A 20,141-nucleotide genomic window follows, 5' to 3' on the forward strand; every position below is an offset into this window, starting at 1 on the left:
AAAAACTCATTTACACAAGGAAAATTGGTTAAGTGAAACCAGCTAGCTCATTTCAAGGGTAACTCTTTTTGTCTATTCTTCAGGATGAGCTTACTAATGCTTTCTCTGCAGCCAAATAGACAAGACAAGCATTATTGTGAATGCCCGTGCGGCCTGTGAATTCCTCCCCGTCACCAAAACAAAAGTCACATCGTTAATCACCCTGCCGGAGTGCTGATTCGCTCTCTCCTTCATCTGCGCTCGTCCTGCGGTCGAAAACACTTCAAGACACACATACTATATTGTACATGCATGCACATACTCTCATGTGAGAACGCGGAATAGTCTGTATAATCGAAAGCGGCCTGGTGATCGACGACTATTTTTTTTGTGAGTAGAACCTTTCTTACAGTTAAAAGGTTTTAACTTAATTGACGTGAATACACTCTAATTGTTTGGCCAGCATATGCATTCTTCTCCTGACCGTCACATTCACTGATGTGCTTTTGTCTTGACACAGGTGTAAGTCCCCAGCGCTCATCCTTGCTGATGGTTGCTTACTGTGCCCCCTAAATATGCCACATACTAGCAAAACAGAGATTTGTGTCTAGTGGGAGTGATAAAAATCATGATGCCTCAGAGATGGTTGCTGTAAAAGCATTTATTTTGACAGAATGAATTAAAGGGACAAAAACACAGATTCGCTCCGGCCCCTCGAGGGATGGGTCATCATCAGCATATCCGGTACTTTTTTGCATTTCATGCCTTCTTATCATGAGCACGCTAATAAATGTATTGTTGAGAGAACTTAATTCAGTGCATTTTGATGCATTCAGATTTTTAGATCTCCTCAACCATTGTCTTAAAAATGTGCGTAATTAACAGTCGAACGCTAAATGCAAAATGACTCATTCAGCCACGAAATGTTTTCTTTGTATCTAAAAGCGCTTTCACCTTGCAAAGCAAATATATCAAGTTTTAGAAGGTTGCATAGAAGGCTTCACTCTAAAGTACCGTAACTATCAGGAAATGTAAAAATGAGCTCTTAACATCACAACATAACAAATAACAAATTATGACAAAACGACAAAGTATAAGCAAAAGTCAGCAAACAGCAATACAACAATCCTATAACACTAACCACATCATTTATTCATGCCGCAATGCATGATGGGGACTCAAACCCTTTTAGCAATAATGTTTATTTCCAAATTCTTTGTTCAGACAACTGTTTGACTAGTTGGGACAACATATGGGGGAATTCTGTTGGTCTAACATGTTTTTTTTTTTTTTTTTATGTAGGTTCAAGTAATTCTCCTTTCTTAGTATTTGTGACTCAAAAGGTCCCGGAATACAGTGCACCTGTAAAAAAAAAAAAAAAAAAAAAAAACCTGTAAAAACTTCTCCTCTCTTTTATCCTAGCAGACCCTCAGGAAGAGCACAAAGACCTTTTTATATCATAGCCTCAGGGTCAGAGCCCCCAAATGCTAAATCACGTCCTACTCTAACAGTGCAATTACAACCCATCGTGTGTCCCATAAAAATAATTCCCTACTGCCATTCAAGTGATACATGGGACAACGTGATATGTCCCTCCAGACCCCGTGTTTTAGCACGGCCGGTTCACTCTGCCTCTGATATCGGATCAGCTCTTACGCCTTCTAGTCTGAGTTACTGCGGTAACCGGAAACACAAACATAACTGATACCAGAACAGCAACTAAAGGTACGTATATTGTGGCGACCTGTGATTTAAAGAGTGCCGGTTGGCTGAAGATAATGTATTGGCGTTATAGGGTCAAGGACAACTGGCTGAGAGCTCTAAGGGTGATGGAGCTCTTCTCTTTGCTTCCTTACTTTTATTTCCATCTTTTCCAGAGTTAAAAACGAGAGACCCAAGAGGTCACGAGGCAACTTGTGTTTACAGCTTCCCTCTCGCTCCATCTTAAAAAAAGCCTAGCGGAAGAACATTTACATGCTATACATGTACTCTGCTTCCGAGTTAAGGCCTTAAATATTTTATCCATTTGTCTCACAGGCTCACTAAGACTGGGGTTAACTGCCTTGCATGTTCCATGTCCATGTCATGGCTACATTAGGCTCCATTATGGCTCTTGGGTGCCCTGCCTGAGCCCAAGTGAGGGCAGTAACTGTTCTCCCATTACACCTCATTATGGCTCCCATGGCTGCTGTCACTAAGCCGTTGTGGACCTGTGTGGGTTATGATGTATGTGCGACATATGCTCTTACAACTAAAAGGATGTAGATGCCCTACACTTTGATCTTGTGTCTTTGCGTGTGCAGTAGGCTTCCATTGTACTATAGAAGTCAATGGGAACTGAAACAATTTTCTTATCAACATTATTCAAAATATCTTCTGTGTTCCACAGAAGATAGAAAGTCATTCAGGTTTTCATTAAAGTCATTTAATTTCAAGTCAAGTCATTCACAGGTCATCAGAATTTTCGTTTTTCCTTTTAAAGTCGCAATGCAATAGAAGTAGCGATAGATCTTTTCTTCTATATCGTGACGTGTGTATATCTATATTGTGACGTGACGAGTGTAATGGATTATTGAAAAATAAAAAATGTAGGACGGGGACTTGGTTCTATTGCATGAGTTGTTGATTGGACAGATGTAGGCGTTGGTCTCAAAGGTGGATGCAGATAAACGCAAGCTTGCAGGGGTGGGATTTAAACGGACTAAATGGTTAAAAAAAAGTCTTGCATACGTCACCAGAGAGAAGACTGTCATTTTTATTGGAAGTATTAAATATCACAATGTCAAAATTCTTCAGTTCACCCAAAAATGAAAATTCTTCCATCAAATATGGTAAACGGAAGCTTGACAGTACATGCTCGACATGCAAGAACAAACCTCATTGGTTCTTGCATGTCAAAGATGGACATTAGATCTTCCGTTTACCATATTTGATGTGTTGTATGTATCTGCATTGATCAACATTTAAATGTGAATAATATAAACCAATCGTGCCTCTACAGAAGACTTGAATATGGCCACACAATTTATATGGATTACTTTTACGATGTATTTATGAACTTATTAAAGTGTCAAAGTTTTGGTGAAATTGACTTTCAATGGAGCGAAAGTAGTATCCTCAAAATATCCTCATTTGTGTTTCAAAGATAAACTAAATTCTTATGGATTTGGAGTAACACAAATATTGATGGCATAATTAAAATTTTTAGGTGAACTATTACTTTAAGTATGATACTTTGTCTCTTAACTCGTCCTGCTACATTGAATGATTTCGTCTCGGGTATAACGATCCTCACTTCTGTGGAAGTTGGTGCAAAACAACTGAAAGTAGACATAGCCAGGAATGAATATATATATATATTTTAATATATATATATATATATATATATATATGTATATATATATATATATATATATTAATTTAAAATTCATTTTTAATTAATTTCATTTTTATTCTTTTTTTTAATGCACATTTAGCAGTATATTAAAAAATCTAGTTAGCGATATCATACAATTTTTACTATTACATTGCAGTTTATGGGGCCTTTTGGTTATCACTGTGTGTTTGTATTGAAGCAGTGATGGTTTCTGTGTGTGTAGGAGTGCTCGGGCTCAATGTTGGTGCTGTGCTGTACGTGTGGGCTGGGGTTGGACATATTGGCCGAGGCAATAGATTGTGTAGTTGAAGCTCTTGTATTGGGTGTAGATTGATGTTGCAGGTGATTTGCTGTTGGGCTCTCGAAACGTTTTGTACTAAAGTTCATGTCTCCTAATACAGAGTTGCTACTCTCATACACTCCTTCACATACAACTTCTCCCACAATCAGTCTCAAATATATACTTTGAAAGGTGGAAAAGACTATATGGTAGAGCGGCACGATTAATCATTAAAAGGTTGCGATCTCGATTCAAACACCCCCGCATTTTTTATTTTTTTCTAAATGACAGCGATTCAGCTATGTCTATTAAACCTTTGACAAAATCACGCCGGAACATTCAAATCTGCATTGGCGATGCCACTGATAGAGCAGTTGTCATGTATAGGTATGAAACAGCTTCAGTCTTTTCAACCTCACAGTATTGTTATCACAGAAGTACTGGGATAAAACTAAAGTTTATAGTTTGGATATAAACACTGATATATACAGTAGCAATCAAAATAGAGCAAACTACCTTTTGAAAGTAACTTGGCGCTTCAAAAAACAATTGTACCATCACATTGTTATGCCACTAGGTGGTGGTGATAACAAGTGACTGTAAAAAAATGTATTTGTCATTGAATCATTCAAGAGATTCATTCAAAAACTCTGATTCATCCAGTAATGAAATAAGTATTTATTTAGTGTTTTTTCTTTTTAATAATTCATTCAAATTAATTAAACATTTTTAAATAGATTGTAGCAATTAACTTTTTGTCAGAACCTCTAGTAAACTACATGTGATTTTGTTTAGTTGTCTGTTCAGAATTGTGGGAGAATCGTGATTCTAAATGTATTCGTGCAGCTCTACTATATGGTATTGGATCTATAATACAGAGTGTGATACTGAGCATGTAGCACTGACAGAAGTGTAGTTCTTTATTTATAGCAGGGAGTATGTTATATTGAATTAACATTAGAACACTTCTATTAAAAAAAAATAATAATTAAAGAAAACATATTTTTAGAAGTGATTAACCTTTTATAGGTCTTAAGCATTTTTATTTGTTTCTCTCCATTTTACACATAGATTTCTTAATAAACGAGAATATGTGCTTGTGTGTGTGTGTGTGTGTGTGTGTGTGTGTGTGTGTGTGTGTGTGTGTGTGTGTGTGTGTGTGTGTGTGTGTGTGTTTGAGAAGAAGAGGAAGCATCAAGGAGTATGTTTGGGGGGCAGTCTCTCTGCTCTGGCCTCATGCCCTGGCAATTATCTCAATGATTTCCTCCTCTTTTCAATTCTTTCCATTTCCACACGGCCGTCCCCTCCATTAAAGGAGCAATTTACCAGAGTGCTGTGACACAGGAGCCAGGAGAAAGAGAGAGAGAGATAGAGAGCGCGTGAGAGTGTGGGTATGTTTGGGAAGGTGAGGATGAGATTAGAAAGGGGTGTTGAAGGAGGGACGGTTAGAGCAAAAAAGAAAAGCTGCCTTGCTGCCTTCATTTAGCGTTCAGAAATGACGTGATTCTTGCGAAATAGAATTAAACAAAGTTTCTTAATGAAGGCAGATGGTGAGAAATCAAAATTTCCTTGATGTTTTGAAGTAAAAACTTTTTTTACATAAAAAAATGCATCATTGATAATAATAAGAAATGTTTCTTGAGCATGAAATCAGCATATTATAATGATTTCTGAAGGATTATGTGATTTCATGTGAAAATTCAGATTTGCCATCACAGGAATAAATCACATTTCAAAATGAATTAAAATAAAAAAAAGTTATTTAAAATTGTAATAATATTTTGTATTTAATATTTTTGATAAAATAAACGCAGTCTTGGTGAGCATAAGAGACTTTCAAAAACATAAAAAAAATTACTGCCCCCAACTCTGCATATGTAATAAGTGTACCAAAGGGGAAAAAATAAAATAATAAAAATGTGTGTAAACAAACTTGTAGTAAACAAAAATTACTTGAAATTTGGATTATAATTGGTGCAAATGTTACTGTCATCCCTTTGCATCATTTGTCTTTCTGTTTTTGCAACTTTTTATTCAGAATCCTCCTGCAGAATCGGCTAAGGACTAGTCCAGAAAGGCAGTGGAGGGGGCGGAGCATGAGGTGGATAGGCGGAGCCCTATACAGAGTCTCAGCCAATAAGCTCTCTCGCACCCAAACCACCTCCACACCTAACAGTAGACCAGGTAACCATTTTGCAGAGATCATTGCTGCTTAGATATATAGTACTGTGCAAAAGTCTTAGGTACGTTAGTATTTTCACACACACACACACACACACACGCGCACACACACGTCTACTTACTTGCTACTTACTTACTTTACACTACTTGCTATCTGAATGGGGACATTTCATAGACGTAATGGTTTTTATACTGTAAAAATTTACACTAACCCTACCCCTAAACCTACCCATCACACAACACTACATGTTTAATTAAAACCTTTAATTATTTTTAAACCAGATTTACAAATGAGGACGTCCCTAAAGGAAGGTTTTTGGAGATTTTGTCAGGTTTTGGTCACTTATGGATACAGATTTGTCCCCAAAATATAGTTAAGTACACACACACACAAATGGTTTTAAAGGGACTGTGTGTAGGAATTTCTCCCATCTAGTGGTGAAATTGTATTTTGCATTAATGCTCTCCAGCGCCTCACTTTTTCAAATGCGCGTTGCATCTACGGTAGCCGTTATGTACCAAAAAGCTATGACAGGATGTCTTATAATAGCACTTCGAGTTTTTCTTCGGGTGAACAGGTTTGTTATTTAAAACAAACTGAAACTTGAAACAACGAAAAAAAGAATGCTACAGTATGAATTACTGACTGTGAAAAATATTAACTATGGTAATTAGTAGTAATGCCTTCTTTACTCATTATATTTTTTGAAGTACGTGCATTGTTAGATATCATCATCATCATCAGCGCATTCTCTAACGTTACTTTACTCAATAGCTGCTATTCATCAAAGAGCCTGTTTAACTTTTAACTATAAATGTTCTACTGTCTATATAATAAAGTACACAACCAAGCAATGAAAAAAAAGCTTGTAATTAAGACCGTAACATTGACTTACCTGTCGAGAAGAAAGCAGGCAACTTCAGCGTCTCTTTTGAAAGCTTTCTCCTGCATTAGCTATCCTGACATTAACCCTTGTTTTTGTAATCTCCGGTCACGTTTCCTTTTACGGTCGATTTTGGACTTTTTCGTGACGAGGACTCATCCTGTGACTCAGCATATGTATGCATGAACGGTGTATAAATAACCGTACAGTGCAGCCTTTTAAACTTGCCGCGGCAGTGACAAGCGCCTCTCTCTGCTCTGCTCCTCCGCTTCTGCTGGCTTCAGTCACGTGACGCTGGTTCTGAATGAAAACGCGCTGTGGAAACGCGTTGGCCTAGTACTTTTTGTCCCTCTCTGCTATTATAGTTTTTCAAGATGGCGGAACTACATGGAAGCCTCCATGGACCTACCCGTCCCATGTATATAAAGATAATAAATTCTTCGTTTACGAGGATTAGTCTGATCATTGGCATAGGTATTTGTACACCATTGAGGGCATATTTATTAATAAAAATATTGATTTTAGATAATAAAATACCTAAAAAGCTACACATAGTCCCTTTAAGCCAGTTATTTGTAGTGTGTCAGTAGGAAATATCCGTTTACATTTCCATACATTCCTTTTGCCATTAATTGTAATAATCCAGATTGTTGAATGCACAAGCAGTCTGACAACAGCCGGTATGATCTGATCTCACCATCATCGAGTCTGTCTGGGATTACATGAGGAAACAGAAAAAAACTGAAAGACTAAATCCAGAAGAACTGTGGCAACGTCTCCAAGACGCTAGAAGAAACATTCCTGCAAAGCTACCTGAAAAACTATGTGCTAGTGTACCGAAGACAAAAGCTGTTTTAAACGCAAAGGGTGGTCACACCAGATACTGATTTGATTTACCTGAAATTAATTGATAAATAAAATCTATTTATGACATTATTTTTGAAAAACATCTTCACTTTACAACATTTTTACACAAGTGCCTAAAACTTTTCACAGTAGTGTAGCTTTGCAGGTCAGTTTCTTCTAGCATCTTGGAGACATTGCTGCAGTTTCTCTGGATTTAGTCTGTCTCAGTTTTTTTCTTTCTCTTCATGTAATCCCAGACAGAATCAATGATAGTGAGATCAGATCATACCGGCGGTTGTCAGACTCCTTGTGCATACAAAGATCTCACTGGATTATTACAATTAATGGCAAAAGGAATGTTTGAAAATGCAATCTGATATTTTTAACTGACACCCTACAGCAAAAGATATAAATAACTGGCTAAAAAATATATTTTTTGTGTGCGTGTGTGAAAATTCTTATGTATCTAAGACTTTTGCACAGTACTGTAGATTGCCTGATAAAAAAAAAATCAGTTTCAAACCACTAAAATCAGATTTGATTTTTTTGTTTTGTTTACATGAATATGTGCCCCTGCGGTGTGTTTTTGTGGGTTTTAAATAGTCAGTATTTATTGGTTGTCTCTTAAATACACGGTCCAGATTATCAACCCATCCAGCAAGAGAGTGGAGGGGGGCTACAATTCGCCTTCTGAAATAATAAAGCTGTCATCTGTCACTGGCCACAGGTTGAGAGAGAGACACAGAGAGAACGGGAGAGATGGGGAATGGCCTAGATTAAACCTTAAAGCCCTAGTCAGAAGTGGAATTAAAGATCAGCTCCTGCTTTGTGACAGGAGTTCCACACAAACACACACATGTCTATTTATGATCTCCCCAACAAACTGTAGTCTCACCACACACAGGTCTGGTAGTTAAAACACAGACTCAATCTCCCATTCCCTTTTTCACATGGACTTTACAATTGCATCCCACATAACCAGCGAGCCATTTCTCACATGCACTCAGATATTACATTCCTTGCGTCTGCCCTCACCGCTCGATCACTCATTGCTACATATAGAGTACAGTGTTTATACCTACTTCTCTCTTAGATTTCCATTTGGCTGTGGTTGACGGACCCTGACATATAAATAAACAGCATGGTGTCTTATCTTAGTTGTACTTGCTAGCCTCCGTCACTACCAATGAACATGATGACCTTTAATTGCATGCTATTAGTCTGGCTTGTTATAAATAAATATGCTTGTTTACAAGCTTGGATGAGGCAAGAGAAGCACACAAGCACTGGCCTACAGCTTACTTCAAGCTATAATATCTACATTCACAAAGACGTGTATATAGTGTTTAAATTGGGTAAATCTTATGGTTTTTTAAATTGGGTAAAGCTGAATGTTTTAAAGGAATAGTTCATCCAACAATGATAATTAGGTAATTATTCTTTACCTTCATGTCAATCCAAATCAAACACAAAAACAAATAATAACATACACAAATTGTTCTTTCTTCTGTGAAAAACAAAAAGCGCAATTTTAGCAGAATACTCATGTTGCTCTTTTCCATACATTGCAAGCATTAAGTATCCAGGGACTGTCAAGCTACAAAAATGCCTATAAGTACTATTGAAAGTATTATAAAATCATGAAAGTAGTCCATAAAACTTGGAAACCTTATGATAGCTTTGTGTGGTGAACAGACCGAAATTTAAGTTATTTACTGCTAAACGTATGCTTTTGTGTTCAATAGAAGAAAGACATAACCTTTCATAAATTGGTGCATAATCCTTGATCTTTTGTGAATAATGAGTCTTCCTTCTATAATTTTCTGTATTTCCATACTACAGGAGAGTGGTACAATCCATACGTTTCCTCGACTAGTAATCAGGGAAGAACATCAGCCACACGTTACGTAGCCAGGTTAGTATTTTAAGATATGGTTCATTCCACAGCATAACAATACGTAACATATGAAGGTGAATTTGTTTACTGGTTCTGTGAATTGTATTTTTTTTTTTTGTGTGAATCAGTCGTGCTGTGCAGAGGAGTTTAGCTATAATACGACAGGCCAAACAGAAGAAACAGAAGGCCAAGCAGTACTGTATGTACTATAACCGATTCGGCAAGTGTAACCATGGTGACACTTGCCCCTACATCCACGACCCTGACAAAGTAGCCGTCTGCACCAGGTACTGAGTGTCTGTGCACACTCTCACAAAATGTCTAACACTTTGAAAGCTGGCTTCAAATTAAACTCTTGATTGGTTGGCAGGTTTCTCCGAGGCACATGTAAGCGGACTGATGGGACTTGTCCTTTCTCGCATAAAGTAGCCAAGGAGAAGGTAAGTCAGTATACTTTTAAGGGTTCTTCCAAAAACAGGACAAGATAATGGACGCTGCAAAGAAAAAAGAAAACCTAGCGCAGCTGTCGGCGGCCTTTTCTTGTTGTCAAGTTTTGATTTGATTTGTAACATAGAAATTTAAATGTTTATGAAGCAATTTTCCATAAAAATTTCATTCAAAATTGTCAAAAGTTTGATTTCAGATTTAAATTAGACTGAAATACTTTGAATTTCTAACATGACCCTTTTGAACCCCACACTGTAAAACATATTTTTTTGAAGTTGTAAATAAAAGAAAGAAATATTGGAGTATGTTGTACAAGAAAATACTATTTCAGTCTTTCTACTTCAAAATGTCATATTTAATTCAATGCATTGCCATTTCTTTGTAATTAATTATGAAATTTGCTAGCAAATTCTAAATGAAAATTGTTTCTACACCAAGTTTGCACATCATTGCTATTGTTTTTAATAGGACTCTCTATACTTATTTGAATATCTCCGAACTTTATAACATTAACTTTTTTTTTTCACAAAGCTAAGCACAACAAATACAGCAGAACAAACTGCAAGCTGTCAGTCAAATGGACTTAACTTGTGTGATGCATCTGCTGTCCTGATCTGCGCTGTGCTTTCAGTGTCTCATGATGCGCAGCGGTCAGAGCTGCATGCTTTCATTGACTTGTGCAGTAATAGTATTTATAGCTCATAACTTAATAAAACAAGCTGTGTTACTATGATTACCTCAAAATGTAGATATCTATGCAGGTGCAAGTTTCTTTATCTAAATGAAATGCATACACTTCTCTTGCTTTTGCTCACGTGCCTGTGATTACCATAGGTTGCCGACCCCTGATTTAGCGCATGTTTACATACACTGGGAAAAAGGAAATTGGTGTAGAAACAATTTCCACTCAGAAACTAAACGACTAGTAAATTTAACAACCAATTACAAAGAAACGGGAAGTAAATGAAACGTGAAAGTAGAAGTAGTAAAGCAGAAAAACTTTTAGTAGTATTTTCTTGTAAAACGTACTCCAGTAATTGTTTTATTTATAACTTTGAATTATTATTATTTTTTTTACAGTGTAGAAAAGCAAATCAAAATCACTGTGGCTGTGTTTATAATAGCTTTCTCTCAATCGAAGCATAGTTGAACTGAATTCGTCCATCACAGGGCAGATCATGATCTAATAGACCTGATTTCAGTCATAACTCAAACATAAAATGTGCTGCTACTGTATTTTATCTTTGTAGGACAGTATTGACAGTTGGATTTATGCATGAAGCCATAAGAATCTTAACATAAGTCATGACTGGCCGTATGTGGCGGTTTCATGTTACTGTCAGGGCTTGCGGGCCTGTGGGGTGATAATTAAAGATACTATGTCAGGGACTTAGCTTCCTCTCTCAGGTTATGTTGGTGTGTTACAGTCTCAATATCTTTGAGGCAATCCCACTAGATTCCAAAGTTACATACTTTGAGGTCTTTGCCTAGGCATTGCCGTCATGGAGACAGGTGGCGATGGGATCAGTATTGACGCAACGTGATCCATCATATACTAGTCTAGATTCTCCTGAAGTGAACATTACGATCTCATTACTTACCTACCTCTCGCAGACGGACATACACGTGCATGGTCACATTTTTTCATGCCCATGATTCTTTGCTCTCCTTATCTTGTTAACCAATTTAGTTTTCAATACCATTATTGAAATATTTTATTTGCAGAGATCTGTAATTCATGTTGCAAACTTGCAACCAAAAAATATCTGACAATAGCTGGGTTGCTGAGATAAAGTGAGTAATAGCAAAGACTATAGAATAACACAAGACGCGTCACTCGTATTGTTTTGAATAGGGAAAAGTGCAGCGCTCAATATGGCGGAATAAGTCCCGCCTTCTAAATAAGAGCCAATCGCCGATTCTGATTCCTATAGAAACAGTCAGATGTGTGCTTCCACTGCGTACTAGCTTGATCCAGCCTGAAAAATGTTGTTCCCTGTCATGATTCAAGCGTTTAGAAACAAAATGTATGAGGCAGTTGTTGTCAGATTTTATTGATTTCAAATATGAAATTTAATCATAAGCTTGGCGAATAGTTTTGGAGAATTTGATGTTTCCCCATTCAAAGAGATGGGAGCTGCACTTGCAAAGATGGCCGGCGAGTGAAATGACTCGTCTTAAAGGGACTTTGGTAATATTCAGCTTGTCATGTCATTTCAATATGGCAGCCACCATGAAGGGAGACCAACCTTATGTATACTCCTCATGAAAAAACAGTCAGAAGTCTTTATCTCATGTAAGTGTACACAATTTGTATTCATTTTTTTTCGGCGGAAAACGAATTACTTGGTTTTCTTCAGGGTTCCTATGATCATGAAAAACATGGAAAATCTGTTTTCCATGTCTAAAAAAAGTGATGTAAATGAATACATTGAGTTTTTTTCAGTGAATTCAGTGACAAAACGCCCTTTTGGTATAATATGGAAGTAATATAAATAATATAACATTTATAATGACTGCATGAGTGGCAAATGAAGAGCGTATAAATGACAGGAATAGCAGTGGCATTCCAGGTATAGAAGGACACTGTCTGAAACTTTCCCCATACTTCCTTCTCACAGTGAGATACCCGTTTCCCTTGTTTGTTTGACACAGAAAAAGCCACCCCTCTGAGCGTTCACTTTCTGTAAAACACACAACACTCTCTCTCTGTCTCTCTGTACTCCACTCTCTCCCTCCCTCCCTTTATATTCTAACACTTGTTCAGACTTTTGCTTGTATTTGGTCCAAGGCCCTATTCAACCAATATTCACGCCCCCCACCCCCCCCACCCACAAACACACTGAATCACTGCACCTGTGACAGTCGTCACCCTCTACACCCTCCAGTGCACAGAGAGTCCAGCTGTCTGCTTGTCTTAAAGGAGCAGAGCCACCTCATCGCAGCGCAGGCCCACCTGCTAGTCCCGACCCCATAAGCCCCCCTCCTTCTACTCCTACACAGCCTTGCTTGGGGCTCAATTTAACCCCGCACCCTGTGTCATCCATGTATATGCCATGAAGCGCGGCTTGAGTTCACGCCTGCAATTGAAAACGATCCAGTTCCCCCTCCAAATAACTGAGAAACAAGACCCCCAAACCCCTTCACCCCACTCGTGGCTAGCGTCCATTCCCCTCCCCTGCACATAAACACATCATGCAGGTGGTACGACGCCCCGCTTAGGTCAATATTTCTGTTGCAGTTAATTAAGCAGAAATGATATGACCCCCATGGAAATGAGATTCCACTTAAGAGGGCAGCGTCCACCCCCCCATCCCCACCCCCCCTTCTGCTCATCGTGTGCGCGAACCTCACATTCTATTTTAAACCCAGAGAGCACTCAGTGAGCACTCAGATTATTCATACATGCAGATTATATTCACGAGGAGTGCAAATCTGTGCCATTGACACATGCACATAATTACTGATTAGACAATGTGTGATTAAATGCGTGTTTTGACAGGGACTTCAATAGATATGTGATTTAATACTGGTGCCATATGTGTGTAACTCACTTATGTTTCCCATCACTTATTCACTATAATCTACACACATCTTTTAGAAAGGGGATTTAAAGGCTAGGCTGTTTTGTTATTGCTCTTATTCTTTTATAAGTTCTTTGGTGTTTCAAACTAACCGTATTCTTTTACTCACACTCACTTTTGTTCAGTGCTGGAAGTTTAATTTTTGAGATTATTTAAGGTTTTATGAAGTTTGATTTATTTTGGATTGTTAGCATTTTCAAGCTCTAAATTGATGGGGTTTTTTTTACTTCTTTGTAGATGCCTGTGTGCTCATACTTTCTGAAGGGGATCTGTAATAACAGTAGCTGTCCATACAGCCATGTCTATGTCTCACGCAAAGCCGATGTGTGCAAAGACTTCGTCCGAGGCTACTGCCCGCAGGGAGATAAGGTAAGACAGTTTATATTAAGGGAAGATCATTTCTGTTCCAAAAGCATGTTGGTTGATTATTCAATTAAGGGGTGTTTGACTATTTGAAAACGTGTGTGTGTGTGTGTGTGTGTTTATTTATTTATTTACTTTTTTTAATTTTTTTATTATTTATTTATTTATTAATTCTTTTTTTGAAAATTAAATTGTTCTCTGAAATGCTTGGTGTAATGATATAATGACAGCAATATTGGCTATTCCTAAGCTATTATTCGCTATAAAATATTATGCAGGTGAATAGTAAATTAATTGAAAATATTTTTACTTGAATATATTTTCCTTAATTTAACTTATTAATTTATCATTTATTATAGAGGGGTAGTTAAAAAGCAAAAAAAAATATTTAGCCTTTCAACTCTCTTCATTCTTTCCCCGCCAGCGTTTTTGAAAAAAGTTGCCAGCCACCGCCATCATTTTTGGTCATTTTCACAAAAGTTTCATGGCCCCCAGAATATTTTGTTGTATGAATATCTGAATATGCAATATATCAAAAGAAAGATCAGACCCTCTGCTTTTCAACAACAACAACAAAACAACTTTTATTATAGCCTAACGCATTCTTTTTTTATCAACACTTGAATTTGGATAAGTTTCATAAAACGGCAACAGTTTGAGCAAAAAGCTGAGAAAATCGCGTTTTTGTCAAAGACTACATCTGGATGGGATTCAGAACGATGATCAAAACATAGATGAGGTAGATCAAGTCCATCAACACCCTCAAAGCTTTACAGTCCTATAGCTGGTCCTGGGCCTACATTTCATTCAGTAACATTAGGCAGTTATTTATATGCTGTTGATGATCATGTTATTTTGCACATGCATATGTTTACATATGATATCGCTTGTTTCTGCTTTTTCTTCACCTATGTTTTGATCAGGGGATTCAGTACTCTTTCAGAAGATGCGTAATAGGGCCCCTTACCGTAAAACAGTGAAAACACAGAAAGCCGGAAATTTCCCTAATTGAGGAATCATTCTTTAATTTTGTACACACTTGTATTGTAATCAAATAATTTGGTGGTAAATGGTGTTGATATAGAGAGTGAACAACCGTGACTGTCATTTGGCACGTAACGTGGTTCAGTGTTTCAGCTCAGCAAAATGTATCTTCTACATCTTCTAAATGTTTCCCTTCTACTTGCATCCACATAGATGCAAAGTACATGTGGTTTGACATTCATAACAATTGTTGTATTATAGTGCTTTGCAGCCGTTTTATAGGTCTTAATGAATGAATGCCATGTATTGGTGATGACATTTTGCAAGAGTTTTAAAATAGAGCTCTTAAAAGTTGACTGTGTTCCGAATGTTAATCTGAACCATCGTCCAGGTGCTTTTGACATATGCATTTGGTTTCCTCCATGTTTGTGAGTGAAAGACGTATTGAGGGCAGTAACAAGAGAGAACGACATGACCCACATTTACCAAGTGTCCTCATTTGCCCTTAATCCAGCAGGTTCTAACCCATCCATGACCTCTGTCCTCACCCCAGCTCCCCCTCCCCCCCACACACACACGCGCGCTCCTGTTGTCCCCATCACACCTGTCCCTCAGTCTCATGAAGCCATACAGGAACGTACAAATGTATGCTTGCATGAGACAGATGAAGCCACTGTCATGTTGTACTATCTATTACATTCTTCTTCTCATCAAATTTAATTTACATGACATCATATGACTTGTGCTAGTCTCGTTCTTAGTAATGTTTATTTATTTAAAAAAAGTTGTTAACACTTTACAGTAAAGTTCCGTTCATTAACATTGGTTAATTAGACATCATGAACTAACAATGAACAATACTTTACAGCATTTATTAATTTTGGTTAATGTTAATTTATACATATACTAATACATTTTTAAAAGTGTGTTGCATAAATAAACATTATTTAATGTATTATGAATGAACATGAATTAATGAAGGAAAATGTATAAATTTATAAATTAACATTATCAAGATTAAAAATGCTGTAAAAAAGTTTTCATTGTTAGGTGATGCTTAATGCACTTTAAAAAAAAAAGTCACTGTAAAGTTACCCCCACCAATATCACCACATACATGCATACATGCATGCATACATACATACATGCATACATACATACACTGGCATGAGAAAACTCCATGTCATATCAGTAGCCTAATAAATGCACTTTAATTTCACATGAAGTAGGTCGCCCCATGGACATCACATGACCAACCGACTAATTATCTCTGTAACCACTCTGTCAAACAATTTCCAAGACAAGTCCGAAACAACTGCTATATTGGCCAATTAAAAAAATCATTTTGCTACAGATTTAAAGCGGGAAGCTTTTGAGATAATAACATAATTCATATATGCCAGACCAAAAGTGATTTATTTTTTTTAAACTGACAGTATGCCTGGCTTTATTGTTCTTCCGCAGAAACTTTCATCGCCGCCCCTATCAGTTTCTTCCTCTTTGGATTTGTCTCATTCTAATGAATTGTTTCTCTGCAGTGTTTTCTGCGTCTCCCGTCTTCTCTCTTTGTCTCTGTCTGTCTCTCGCTCTGTTTTTTTCCCCTCCATTTGTTCTTCCTTGCTTTCCCTTCATCGTAAACAAATGCATTCTCTTGCTGTCAGGGCTCATTTAAATATTTGGGGTGAGAATGAGAATATATAAGAAGAGAGATATTAATATTTATTCTATTAGCCAAAGTGCTTAGGTTTGTAATTTTGCGCCGTCCCAAAAGCACTGTCTTAGATATGATGGATAGCACACCATAATTATGGACGTGAAAAAGTGCTGATGACAGCAGTACAGGCGAGAGGCCAGCAATGGATACGCCAGCGGAGCAAGGGTTAAAGCACACTCTCATCCTCTTCATTTCTCCCTCCCTCTGTTCTTTTTCCCCTTCTTCTGCTCTCTCTTTCTGTCTGCCATTTCCCATGTTTTTATGTCCCGTTTCTTCTTTTGTTTGCTGGCCACATCCATTCACACCTCACCCGGATCACTCTTCTTTTGATTCTCCTACCTTTCCTCTCATCCCTCTATCACTCTGTCACTATTCTCATTTCCAAGCTCTTTATCATAGCTCACACCACCATTCTATCTTTCTGTCTCTCTCTCGCTCTTTCTTGCTCACTGTCTCAGTAATGTAAAATGTGCTGACTCTTTCTGCTTTGTGGCCAGTAGAAAGCTCTTCTAATAGGCCCCAGAGACTTCCCAGCCTTTCTTAAATCAAGTGGAAAATTGTTAACTTGCACTGATATAAAGATGTTCCATCCACTTCTCTTTTTTTCTCTCACACACTTCTCTTTTCCCTCTATTTTGCTGCTTTTATGTAAATTAAAATGTATGAGAGAGCATGGTTCGAGAGGATTTGGGCTTTTGTGTTTTCTTTGCCCGGATCACAGCCGTGAACATCAAAGTTAATGAGTCTTCTTAGTACTGCGTCCACTTCCCATCCAATCAGTAGGATTCCAAATAGCCAATCAACTTATAAGTTTATGAATCGACTAGTATAGGTTACACTTTTGTATGTAATTTATGCAAATCAAAAATGCTGTCTGCGTCGAATACTTCAAGCAAATACAGGTGAATAATAGCCTTTTTAAGTTGATTAATTGACCTGCTTTATTGCACTCCATATCAAATGTCCATTTCTGATTTTATGATAACCCATCATAGTTTAATCTGTCTCGCCACAGTTTTGTAATGAACCTAAAAGATCACTAACGTTGTGTTTTGAGCCACTGCTTTGGTAAAGCAACTGTCATTCGAACAGAAAACTGTGGTCTAATTAAAAAGGTTGCGGCGGGCTTCAGAACGAAGCATTTACGCAAACAGCTCATAATTCGCGTCTCAGAACGGCTCCATTCACAGTAAATGCTGCTAGCTCCATCAATGCAAGTGCTGTGAGTTTAATATGCATTTTTGACTACTCTTGTATATCTAATTTAAGTTGCATACATTTTGTTTTTGCATTGATGTTTCATTTGTAGCAATTCTGTCCTTAAAATGAAAGTCATTGAGGCCAAAAACAATATTGGACCCAACTGCCCTTTCACTGAATGGAGAAAAAAAAACCTCAGTGTTCACTTCTATCAGAAGTGTTCTTCTTTCAGAAGTGTTCTTCCTGTGTTCAGCAGAAGAAAGAAAGTCAGACAGGTTCGGAACGACTTGAGGGTGAATACATGATGAATCATTTTTGAGTGGACTAACCGTGTTGGTCTCATAAACCAGACTTTGGATTCATCAGGCAAGGAACTCCTCCCGCTTAAGAAGGGGATGTTGTTTGTGGTTTTTATGTGATGAAAGACGTAGGCAAACCTGTCAGGGCTTCCACGATAATATACTTCTATGCAACTAAGTGTTAGCCCTGGCAAACAATAGAGCTGGAGGCTCTACACAAGATTATACAGACAGCAATGAGGAAATCTGAATCTTTTTTACACTTGACAAAACTCTTGAAAAACTTATTTTTTTACACCTGAAAGATTAAAAACGTGTGCACCCTGACTTTAGAATGCATAGCAGCCAACCAAAAAGTCTGAAATTGGTGGGTTCAACCAGCTCTGGCCATCTTAGTGGTCAATATGCATCAAATGGTCTGTTGACACCTGAGAGTAGACTCTGTGGATGCAATCAATGTTGTTGAATTATAAATGCCCTGGAGATGCCAGTACATTTCCCTGCAAAACAGCCCGGGCCCATCCTAAACGGCATATTGGTGATGACATAGGTTTTTTGTTTTTTGTTTTTTCAACTTAAATGCAAAAAATGCTTAAACGCTTAAACGTAATTAAGTGACACAAATGTCAAGTCAAGTCACCTTTATTTATATAGCGCTTTTTACAATACAGATTGTTTTAAAGCAGCTTTACAGAGATAAATAATGCAACAAAGTTTGTTTCCGGAAGAAAATTTATATATATATATATATATATATATATATACAGTGGGGAGAACAAGTATTTGATACACTGCCAATTTTGCAGGTTTTCCTACTTACAAAGCATGTAGAGGTCTGTAATTTTTATCATAGGTACACAAAAATCCAGAAAATCACATTGTATGATTTTTAAATAATTAATTTGTATTTTATTGCATGACATAAGTATTTGATCACCTACCAACCAGTAAGAATTCCGGCTCTCACAGACCTGTTAGTTTTTCTTTAAGAAGCCCTCCTGTTCTCCACTCATTACCTGTATTAACTGCACCTGTTTGAACTCGTTACCTGTATAAAAGACACCTGTCCACACACGCAATCAAACAGACTCCAACCTCTCCACAATGGCCAAGACCAGAGAGCTGTGTAAGGACATCAGGGATAAAATTGTAGACCTGCACAAGGCTGGGATGGGCTACAGGACAGTAGGCAAGCAGCTTGGTGAGAAGGCAACAATTGTTGGCGCAATTATTAGAAAATGGAAGTAGTTCAAGATGACGGTCAATCTCCCTCGGTCTGAGGCACCATGCAAGATCTCTGTTTGGAGGAAGAGGAAGGATGAGTACAACCCCAAGAACACCATCCCAACCGTGAAGCATGGAGGTGGAAACATCATTCTTTGGGGATGCTTTTCTGCAAAGTTGGACAGGGCGACTGCACCGTATTGAGGGGAGGATGGATGGGGCCATGTATTGTGAGATCTTGGCCAACAACCTCCTTCCCTCAGTAAGAGCATTGAAGATGGGTCATGGCTGGGTCTTCCAGCATGACGACGACCCGAAACACACAGCCAGGGCAACTAAGGAGTGACTCCGTAAGAAGCATCTCAAGTGGGCCAAAATCCCTGCTGCAGTGTGTGCAAACCTGGTCAAGAACTACAGGAAACGTATGATCTCTGTAATTGCAAACAAAGGTTTCTGTACCAAATATTAAGTTCTGCTTTTCTGATGTATCAAATACTTATGTCATGCAATAAAATGCAAATTAATCACTTAAAAATCATACAATGTGATTTTCTGGATTTTTGTTTTAGATTCCGTCACTCACAGTTGAAGAGTACCTATGATAAAAATTACAGACTTCTACATGTTTTGTAAGTGGGAAAACCTGCAAAATCGGCAGTGTATCAAATACTTGTTCTCCCCACTGTATATAGCCGCTCTTGTGAAAACCGTGATGTCATCGTCCAACTCAGTTCAGTTCTCATATAATTGTGTCAATGCAGGCAGATCAATAATATTGTTGAATATTAAAATGAAATGTCCCCAACTAAGCAAGCCAAAAGCCAATGGCGAAAAAGGCGACAGTGGCAAGGAACAAAAACTCAGGTGACAGAATGGAGAAAAA

The 20,141-nt window shown here is 37.7% G+C and overlaps 1 protein-coding gene across 1 annotated transcript in view; it reads left to right on the forward strand.

Moving 5' to 3' along the window:
- zc3h3 (zinc finger CCCH-type containing 3) overlaps positions 1 to 20,141 on the forward strand; it is a 78,325-nt gene that overhangs the window by 42,597 nt on the left and 15,587 nt on the right. Inside the window, exons 5-9 of the mRNA XM_084129355.1 lie at positions 5,674 to 5,819; positions 9,389 to 9,461; positions 9,572 to 9,730; positions 9,814 to 9,883; positions 13,712 to 13,843. Of these exons, the coding sequence (XP_083985481.1) occupies positions 5,674 to 5,819; positions 9,389 to 9,461; positions 9,572 to 9,730; positions 9,814 to 9,883; positions 13,712 to 13,843 (580 nt within the window). The remainder of the gene's footprint in view (positions 1 to 5,673; positions 5,820 to 9,388; positions 9,462 to 9,571; positions 9,731 to 9,813; positions 9,884 to 13,711; positions 13,844 to 20,141) is intronic.

The sequence above is a fragment of the Abramis brama genome (assembly GCF_963993115.1).
Source record: "Abramis brama genome assembly, chromosome: 11".
Classification (NCBI taxonomy): domain Eukaryota; kingdom Metazoa; phylum Chordata; class Actinopteri; order Cypriniformes; family Leuciscidae; genus Abramis; species Abramis brama.